The 10,475-nt window shown below is 39.3% G+C and overlaps 1 protein-coding gene across 2 annotated transcripts; it reads left to right on the top strand.

The window, feature by feature from the left end:
- The first annotated feature begins 898 nt into the window (after positions 1–898).
- LOC117298856 lies at positions 899–10,293 on the top strand. Of its 2 annotated transcripts, none has more exons than XM_033782212.1 (9): positions 899–1,032; positions 3,065–4,918; positions 5,368–5,614; positions 6,341–6,483; positions 6,908–7,078; positions 7,224–7,556; positions 8,013–8,246; positions 8,928–9,077; positions 9,334–10,293. In XM_033782212.1, exons 2-9 carry the CDS (start codon positions 3,110–3,112, stop codon positions 9,544–9,546), a joined length of 3,300 nt encoding a protein of 1,099 aa, XP_033638103.1. In that variant the 5' UTR covers positions 899–1,032; positions 3,065–3,109; the 3' UTR covers positions 9,547–10,293. The 2 variants fall into 2 exon arrangements, with proteins under 2 accessions (XP_033638103.1, XP_033638102.1); XM_033782211.1 differs by having other exon boundaries at positions 6,338–6,483.
- Positions 10,294–10,475: the final 182 nt, after the last annotated feature.

The following is a 10,475-nucleotide window of genomic DNA, read 5'->3' as shown; positions in this document are numbered from 1 at the left end:
TGCCAACTCACCATTAAACAGCTTCAGAATTTCCTTAATGTACACGTTTTCTTCAAGATTAAACATGACTATGATATTAGGAGGAGAGATAGAGAGAGGGGGGGGGGTGCTGTGCGTGGTTGATGTGGGCATTGCCCTAAGACTCTGAAGAAAAACCAGTGCCCAAAATCATAGAGCTTCTTCAGCACAACAAGTACCTTTAGCATAAAAAAGCCAAACTACCATGTTACATGTTCCATTAGTGACTGGTATCCTGCTCATTTCTGCTTTGCAGAGAGATGTTTACGCAATTTTTTCCTGCTTAAGCAGCTCTATGAACTTGAGCCCTGGTCTTAGACATGTTTTTCAGGAAAGTATACGCGTAATATTTTGTATGGATCATAGCTCAAACAACTGCTTCATATGATACTTTGTCCCGAAGGTGCGGCAGGAGACTCTGCCCCGCCCCGCCCCCCATTTCCACCCGGAGATTCCCCACTTACGGCAAACTGTGTACAAAATCTTCTCATTGCGCCCTTCTTTAAACGTAACATCCTCAATTTCAGCCCATGTTAAGGTTTCGTAACGGGGGAGAGAACCCCAGGGACAACATTTCCCATGGACGCCGGTTTCAAGCGGCAAGTCTAAGACCTCGCGGCCCCACTCTGTTAAGATTCCCTTACTTAATGTCATTATAAAACATTTATTGATACGAACAAATAATGATTTTAAACATCATTGTAGTCAAGGTGATAATATAGTGTTCAGTAGCGCTCACTGAGTATCGATACTAGATAGCCGACCGACGAAGTGTGTTCTACAAAATCGATTCTTAATCCGGGAAATCCCCCTTGGATTGCAATACTTGTTTGTTGTTGCGGTGCATTTCACAATTTCGTCATGGTTATTGCGTGGGTGCGTGTGTTAAGCATTTCCTACGTCCATTGTGTAGTTCTTTTTTTAAAAAATCCGGAACAGGGACACAAGGCTCGGATTTTCTAACAAAGACGAGAAGTGTTCCGCTTAAGGGCGCTGGATCTGAGCCGAACACAGGTAAACTACAATATGACTGATGTGTTTATAGTAAAGTTAAAGATTTCCCAGGCCTATTAACTCACCACTTGGTATAAAGGCACTGGACACGTTTGGTAACTTTCAAATACCAGTATTCTCTTAACAATATATAAATAAAATAACAAATCTGTGAAAATTTGGGCTCAATTGGTCATTTAATGCATTACTTTGTTTGCTTACAGATGCATAATAAAATACTTCCATCAGCTGATAAAGTCTTTTATAATTTTGAGAAATACCTCTTTCTAAAAAACTACGTTACTTCAGAGGGAGCTGTTTCTCACAATATTTTATTCTATCAACAGCTCTCCATTGCTCGTTTAACAAGTACGTTTTTCGCCACAATTATTTCGAGTAATTACCAAAAGAGTCGGTGCCTTTAATCATAAGCATAAAATCGACTTGTTGGCCATGGAATGAAGCTTACGCATCGTCACCAATAGACTTGTGTACGCGTCGTTAAATATCTGTTGCGTCTGATCTCGCAACTATCTCGCGAGACTGCTACTCTGCGCAAGTCTGCTGCATATCTCACGATTACTGCTCTTAAAATGAGAGCAATTGTCATAGCAACAGTCTCGCAAAGAGCAGCAGTCTCGCGAGATGTTAAGAGAGAGCCGTAATGATATCACCGCGACGGACATTTAACGACTCGTCCACAAGTCTATGGCAGGGATGCAAAACAACTCAAAGGGTATGTTTGCTGTCTGGCAGGTTTGACCTGACGGGACCTTTGCGATTCTAACTCCATTGGATGTGGACATAGTGTTTCAGTGTGTAAGGGATTGTCGTAAAGTATCAAAATCTTTTTTTTTCTCTCGGCTGGTTGGGGATCGATAGACCTCTACGTGATATATCAATTTATCTTGTGATAAGTTTTCTCTGATTATATTAATCTGTTAAATGATTACATACATAACCGGTTCACCGTTCAAGTAATTTACTGATGACGAATCAAAGACAATAAATGTTTTTAAAACAAAAGTAAAAAATAAATGTCATGCAAATTACCGATTAATGTTCGAAAAACTAAAACGAAATTGGTCAAAGGTCATGCAGCGTAGACGCGTCTACAGCCGTTTCTAGCGTCAAACCTACCTTTTCGTGACATGTTGCACAAACTAGACTAGTGCTCAACTTTTGTAAATATTATGATTGTGGAGAGGTGAAGATCCAGTCTGGATACACAACCAGCAGAAATTCTTGTGCAAACAACCAACTAAATAATTTCAGTCAGGCCTATATACACACAACTGCATCTCTTAGTCCGACGAAGCTACTTTGTTTTGGGTTTATATCTGTCACATCAAACGTACACTGGTCGTGATATAAGATTTGTTGCTGCTCACGGCAGCAAGGATGCGGGCTAGACAATTACAAAGGGATCGACGAGCCATTGGTCTGGTTTGGTCAAAGGTTTCGCAATGTTTCTTTTTAACTCTTTAAATGTACACAGTTATTATACCTCGTTTTGAGATCTGACAATAGTATGCACTGACATTCAGACATTATCTCTTTAGGAAATAATATTCAACCCCAACACCTTTCAAATGATGTCATTGCATTTCACCAGTGCCCTGAGAGAAATAATATTTAACCCCAACACTATTCAAAATGATGTCATTGCATTTCAACAGTGCCCTCTCGTGACAAGCTTTAATGTGTTTTGTTTATTCTTTGTTACATGTTCTGTTACATGAGTCTGCAAACAAAACAATCAATGTTTCCTTTCAATTTTGAACAATCAATGTTTCCTTTCAATTTTGTTTTAATTTGTGATGGGAAGCTCTGTGATTAGTCAGTCTTTTGGCCCATATCGATTGCTGGTAATTAATGAGTTTTAAACATCATTTCTACGACTTCGGATTCCGGTTTAATCGGTGGGTCCTCATGGCTGGCGGTGATGGTGATGTATATAAGCAAACATGAAAACTTAACAGTTCGGATTCAGTTAATTGTTGTAAACACAATAAACTTTTATGATGAACTTTGTGTATACGTTTTTTCCCAGAAAACTTACTAAACTTTGAAGGAGACATTATTTCGTGATCACAAAATGGATTCCTCCTGGAAAAAAAGAGATTGCCATTTCACCTGGAACCTCGAGGAAGACAAAAAAGTGAACAAATACAAAGATAAAATACTGCGTAAAGTAGAGAACAACTTGAAAGAAACACCTTTCCTCAAGATCGAGAATCTTCTATTCAAGGCGTGTCTTCAGTCACGGTTCAAAGATCAGAGTGTCAACGCACTTGCTTCTCTTGACGAAGCAAAGCGGGAAATTGAACATCTAAGAAACAAAGATGTTTACAAAGGTTACAAGAGCGTTGAAATCCTAAATCGCATGTGGATTGAAGAGAACATTTTATCCAGCAACAAGATTTTGCCTGAGTTACACGAAAAACTAAAATCCATACAGTTAGAGGAGAAAGATTTGCGGGTTGTTGGTGCAATCAGAGCAGCGGCCCTCACGCGACTCGGTCCGGTTATGTTTAACACTAACTTAGCACTCTTCAAGGCAGCCCACCAAGCATTCCCTTCAAATCCAGACTTTCTCTTTGGGGTTGCACTCGTCACTGGGCAGAAGATGAGATTCATGAAACCAATCCCCTCTAGTCACGAAAGCTTGGACCCATTGTTAAAAAACATGATGGATGAAGAGAAGGAGTATTGGGAAAAACTAATTGAGCTGAAACCTGACCACCGAGGTTACCACTATGCTAAGTCAATGCTTGGATTGAACTTGTATCGGCGAGACGGATCACATGACAAAGAGAAGGCAAGTGAGCTGCTAAACGAAGCTTATGACGATGCTCCAGAATTACAGGAGGTTTGCAGAAATCTCATGCGAATGTTAAAGAAAACAGATCTTGATCGGTGTGTATCCATACTGGAGACCGCCATTGCCAATCAGCACGATCGAACCGAAAACCATCACCAACTTGCCATGTGCTACATTGAAAAGGCAAAAATGAATAAAGAACGCCAAGATGAAGCAATAGAATGGACAAAAAGGGCACTTGAACAACTAAATGAATGTCTGAAGTTGGATGGTTCACATGTCTATGCTTTACTGAAAAAGGCACAACAAGTGAGAATCTTAAAAAAGCTCGGACTATCTGATGAGAGCCCAGAAGATTGCTATATAGATATGATGCCACTGTCGAAGGAGTTCATGCCAATGAAGAGTATTCAACTTTACAACAGCTATGCTTCATACCTATACCGTAAAAAAACAAAGTCAACGCCCAAATTCACTGCGTTGGATATGTCACAGAAAGTTATGGACACATGTACTGATGAATCTTTTGAACATCAAAACGATATCACAGGTAAATGGGAAATAAGGACACAGGTAACCAGTTATAAAGGAATGGCATATAACACACTGAAGAAGCAGTATAAGTCTAAAAAAAATAATCTGAAGCTTGGAATTCTATTCTACCAGAACTTTGAGTTTGATCAAGCCATCGACATGTTGGCCACAGTGGATCAAACAAACGCCGAAGTGCCGTACTACGTTGCAAAGTCTTACCTAAAAATGGGTCAAGAGAAAACTGTTGGCAATCAAGCAAAACCTGCAGAAGCAGCTGAGGATTTCACAAGGGCTCGAGAGAATGTGGAGTTGGCACGAGAGTCGAAACTGGAACAAGAAAAGGTTCGAGAAGTTCTAGCGGACATAGCTCTGGCAATCGCACAGAACGAACTTCAGGCCACCGCAAATGACGTCATTCAACTGGAAGACAGGTGTGTGACGTCATATCGCCAGGCAGTCAGATGTGGAAGCCTGGTTGCCGTTTTGGAGCTGATGAAGCTGGTTGAGAAGGGCCTCATCAAAATCACCCCGAGTTCAAGCTTCATCCAGGTGAGTCTGTTAAACTGTTCATTTAAATTGTTTGGGTTGCATGCATGAACTATACTGTTCATTGTTTAAGCAAAACCATTTGTCACAATGGTAACTCAGCTTTGTAACATTTCTACCATTCTATCTGGCGGTCGTCCGGAGGTTAAAGGTGGTTAATTTAAAAAGCAGTGCCACAGATGAATTAACATTCGTTGACGACGTATACAATTATTTGAAAACAAGTACAGAGCAGAGACAAAATCAGCATTGCAAGCCTATAGCCGAGGCAGTTTAATATCAGGGTGTTCAAGTTCCGACAAATAAGTTATCCCAAAGGTTTGCTGTTATAAACTTATCTTCAAAACAAAAAGCATGAAGCCAAATAAATTGACAGATTCTAACAGCCTTTAATTCAGTCGAGACAAATGTTGTAAGTTGGGTTTTGCTTTTTAACTTATTGCAAATGCTAGATGCTGGCAGAAATAGAGGTGTGTTGTTCACAGTCCCAATCTGACGCCCTACATGGTGAATCTAAGCCCCTGACGTTCGAAGGAGGCCTGAGATCCAAGGAAACTGATATCGAACCTTGCATGCTGAGAAATCGCACCAAGATCAAAGCAGATATCAAGGGAATCCTGTCAAAGGAAACGTTTTTCTGGGAGTCAAGGGAGGCGCTATTTAACATGGAGGTACCGCTACTCGCGGAAAGGTTTAAAGGTAATGAAGCTGAATGAATACAAAAAAAAAAAATCTTATTTCTGTATGTCAAGTTTTGTATAATATTCTATAATCTGATAACAGTACCAAATGTGCCCATTTCGAACTGAAGTATTCTCACATTTTGTTTTTTTTTCCCTCACAAACTCACATCTTTCGCGAGGGGTCACAAGGTCCTGACAAAGCATCAGCTAAATGCGGAGGCTTTTTTAAGACTGGCAAAATATTAATTAGATGTCGTTACTGAGCAGTATTGTGTTACTCATGCGGTAGGTGACAAAGTCACAGATGTTCGTTGAATTCCCACATGGGCTCATATCACAGAGCTGAAGCAGAAGATACTATGGCATGACACTTTCTGCTTAGCAGAAATGAGCAGGATACCAGTCACAAATGTCTATGTGGCTAGCTTGACTGGTACCCTTATCATGGTAAGCATAATTGTGTTGTGCTTAGCTGTTTCATGTGCATAAGCTGCTCTTTGAATTACGCCCTTGCTCTTTGCAAGTCTGCTATATCTGCTCCTTTGTGATGGTAAAAATGGTTTATAGTGGTACCGCCGTTCACTTTTCCTAGCCGTCGGCTGGACCGATTAGATAATGGCAACAAAATACAGGTAATAACGTTTAGTGTATTTTTACCGTCAAAAATACTAGAGTTATGTTCATTACTGATGTTGAAAATTGTTGCTTTTATTTTTACAATGTTCATCGTCCCATAAAGTAGCCATTAAGGGTGAGGATGGTCTACTCTTAGATGGGCGAGAAGAAGGTCCGTTGGAAGACGTCAGTAGGAACATGAAGAACAAGGCTGTACTCTGCTGTCGGGAGACTAGACCTCTGCTTGACCGTATCATGGAACTATTCCAGGTATTAAATTTATATCTTGCTCGTATCTTGTTAGAAATTCTAAGGCAAACACTCTTTTTGTGTAAATGTTTTCTTGTTACCTGTTTGTCTTGTCCCTTTGTTCTAATGCGTCTGTTTGGCTGTCTTCTACAAGCATTGGCTTAATATGACAGCCCCATACTTTTTTGTCACCAATACACTTTATTTTTTGGGGAAAAAAAAGAAAAAAAGAAGAAAAAAAAAAAATTACACTGACATAGACCTTGTGCCACTTGTATGTTTCTGTCATTTCGAGCCGCCAAAATTAAGTCAAACAAATTCAGAAATGGGTATAATCCCTTTCCCGGTGTTTGTTGTAAATAATCAGGAAGCACGTGTGTTACCGGATTCAGATTATTTTTTAGAAAATAAATAGTTTTCTTTTTTGTGTGCTTTATTGTTATAGAAAGAGGAGCTAGAAATGGAAGAAGAGCAGGGGAACTACTTCCCTCTGATACTAAAAGATGAGAAACTGACTCCAGAAACATTAAAGGGTGAACTCAAGAAAAAGCTAAAGCTACTAACTAACATCGACATGGAGACGCACTATCCGAAGATCTATGAGTGTATACTAAAGGTTATTTGGTTTTTGCGTTCATTTCTATATTATGTCGAAAATTATGCTTACAAGTTTGATGTCAGGTCCACATTTCTTTAGAGTTAAGGTAAAATAAACACTTGCTTTTTCTTGTGTCTTTTTTGTGCTCACAAAACTTTAACAGCTGCAGCCAAAGATCAGTCCAGAAAACACATTCATAAAGAACTTCTGTACCATCGTGAACATGACAAAACACAGCAGTGCGGACGTTCTGGACATCGAACCCAATCCGGTCAAACTGGCTCGACAGTCCATCGACAAAGTCGAAGAGATATGCAACGTCTTCTTCGACACCATGAAAGAGGCGAAGGCTTTGGGGATGAGGGTGAAAGATTTGGTATCAGCCATTAGACAAGGCGGTGGTGAAGAGGTTGAGAAGGCAGATGAACTTTTCGGAATACTGATGAAGAACGAAGACTTCGTTATCAGAATGGATAATACATGCGAGTTTCTTGAGGTGAGTTTAAAACAACGTTTTTGTTTTTATAATATTCGTAGTTATACTGCAACAGGCATACCTTTTAATGCACTGTACACCTTTGGTAATATTGTTAAAGACCGGTATTCTCACTTGGTGTATCCCAACGTATGCATGAATTAACAAACCTGTGAAGATTTTTACTCAAGCAAGAGAATAATGGAAAAAAAAACACTCTAGCACAAAATGTAAAGAAATAACCTATCGCTCTAAATCTACGTTTAACTTTAGAGGGAGCTCTTGGTATTACAATAAAGCTCTCTATTGCTCGTTACAAGTATAAGTTTTTATGCTAACAATATTATATTGAGTATAGTGTCAAGTGCTTTGAGTTATTGGCGGTAAGAAGTTACCCAAACATTGCAACGTGCTGAAAAATAAAGATAACCAAAACAAACTTCTTTTGATAATAAAAACTTTGTTTTCTTGTTTCAGATGCTCGCATTGATAAATCACTGCAGACTGGAAGCTGGTACCGATATTGACTTAACTATGTGGGTCGAGCTGTCCGAACGGAACAGTAGGTTTAGTCAAGATCTCCGTAAGGGTTATCTAGAGGTCGAAGCTGCACTCTTGACCAATAGTGACGATCAAAGCTCGGTTCCGGAGGAGTGTCACAAGACGTGCTTAGAGGCTGACAAACTCATAAACAAGTCACTGCAGAGTGAGGTATATTGCTTGACATAAACTATAGTTAGAGCTAGATGTTTTTGACCGACTTTCATCAAAAACAACTTGGGAGAAAGACTTTTCTGATTATTTGACTACTCTTTATACTCTAAAAACTTCCGTGCTAGAATTTACCCGGGTCCAGATATAGAGCTGGGTGTCTTTGGCTGTCTTTCCTATAGTCAGATAACTTTGGCAGAAAAAAACTTCCTCTTTATAGCGTCACTCTTTACATTTCCGCGTCCCGTGTTTCATTAGACCCATATATGTGTCGCTAATCCGAAAAAACATGTCAAGATTACTCAGAAATGGATCAAAATGAAGCCGAATCCGAGTTAGAATCCCATGTATTAACCATTTTCTTGGTCTGCCTGACCTCCAGAGGAGTCATGCTCTATGGGACCCAAACACTGGGCTACTCTTGACTCACTCATAACTTTCCGGGTCCGCTTAACTCAAAATTGGTGAGGCTCCTTGGGACACGGGATCCAGGTCAATTCTGACCCGGTGATTTTAGAGTGATTCTTTTTAGTAAATATAATAAGTACTGTTTTTAATGACTGTTTTGGTAGACTGTAAATTTCAGCTTTTTGCCGCTGTAATGCAGTATTTTAATAAACTTTGAATAATAGTCATACTTTATAGTTTTGACTCATATTCTTGTAATTTCTCCCTTTTCAGGAAAACCAGAACCCAACGTTTCCATTTCCAGACAATTGCCCTGGCACGAACACACCTTCTTGGAAAGGAAACGTGAAAAAGCAACTCAAAAAAGTTCTTAAGTCTCAGAAAATCTCCGACGACCGCAATTTGCTTGGCATCATTTTGGAGGTAGGTTCCGGAAAAATCAAAAGACGATTCTAAAATAATTGGTACAAGGAACTCCATCGACCTTTACGCAATACCCATTGCGCAAGCGCTTGAATGAGGTGCATGCTGGTCTAGCTAGCGATCACACTTGAAATGGATCTCATAAGATGTCTTTTTAACCGCAAAGAAAAGATTGTGACCTCCTTTGTTATTTTTGCCGGGTCCATACTTCCTACGTATAGCGCACATGTTTGTGTTTTTTTTTCTTTTTCGACAGGCACAGCCGTGTTCCAATGAGGTTAACTACCATTTCCTAGCAATGCGAAAGTTCCTCGATGATCGGTCAAGAGGAATCATCAAAGACACGGTATCCATCGAGAAAGGAACAAACACCACGGAGTCTTATGGCGTCTTGGATCTCACTCGGTGGTGTGTGAACCATGCTGAGAAATTAGCCTCCGAAGTGGTGGATCATTTTACTCAATCTTAAAGGAATTGTATGTTTGGTAATTGGAAGCGAGTTCCTAAACAAAAGGTCGCGACCATTGTTTAACTCTTATACAGTTGTAGATACCATGAAGCAAATTATCTCTGTAATTTTCATTTCAAATAATATAATGTTGGGGATAAAAAGGGACATACTTTTCCATAACCGCAGTACTTTGAGTGAAATGTTTCTCAAAATGCCATTATATTATCTAAAAGCTGTTGTACTTCTTACTGGGTTTTATTGCCATTAATTCACAGAGTCACCCAAACATATACAGACCCTTTAATAAATATGGGAAATATGGATCGTGGCTTTCTGGACACAGAAAACAGTTTATTAAGTTTCAACCGTCAACTCTGTTATTTTATAACGTACAATATTGTAAACTTTGCATTGTAGAATAGAACTTGTTTTTTTTTGTGATCGCTTTATAGTAGAGTCTCAGGACAATCAATGCGAAAACTCATCAGTCATAAAGAAACAAGATATTAATCCCGTCTGAAGTCGAGAAAATAGCATTTAAATAAAAAAATCATCGCTGCTTTTCTAGATTGCCACACTGAAAACTTGAAAAGCTGACGAAAAAAGAATACTTGACAAAACCTAACTTGATATCAAAATTGTGGTTTGACGTTCTTGAAAACATTATCAAGTAATAATGGATGCATTCTTGTCAGTTTAAAGCCATTGGACCGTTTCGGTACAGAAAAAAAAGTTCACAGATTTACAAATAACTTACAGGGTTTACAGAAGGTAATGGTGAAAGACTTCTCTTGAAATATTATTCCATGAAATGTTTGACTTTTTGAGAAAACAGTAAAACAATATCAATTCTCGATGTCGAGAATTATGGACACGGCGAAACGTGTGGATACAAGGGTGGGTTTTCCCGTTATTTTCTCCCGACTCCGATGACCGATTGAGCTTTA

Source organism: Asterias rubens, chromosome 13 (assembly GCF_902459465.1).
Source record: "Asterias rubens chromosome 13, eAstRub1.3, whole genome shotgun sequence".
NCBI classification, from domain to species: domain Eukaryota; kingdom Metazoa; phylum Echinodermata; class Asteroidea; order Forcipulatida; family Asteriidae; genus Asterias; species Asterias rubens.
The sequence above is the reverse complement of the archived record's forward strand: the minus strand, read 5'-3'. Positions and strand labels throughout refer to the sequence as shown.

Bases quoted from the DNA above. Each gene is read 5' to 3' on its own strand.
- LOC117298856 (XM_033782211.1), top strand. From the start codon at position 3,110: ATGGATTCCTCCTGGAAAAAAAGAGATTGCCATTTCACCTGGAACCTC. The intron at 5,615-6,337 runs GTAATGAAGCTG...CGTCCCATAAAG, and splicing joins ACTCGCGGAAAGGTTTAAAG to TAGCCATTAAGGGTGAGGAT. The intron at 7,079-7,223 runs GTTATTTGGTTT...AAACTTTAACAG, and splicing joins TCTATGAGTGTATACTAAAG to CTGCAGCCAAAGATCAGTCC.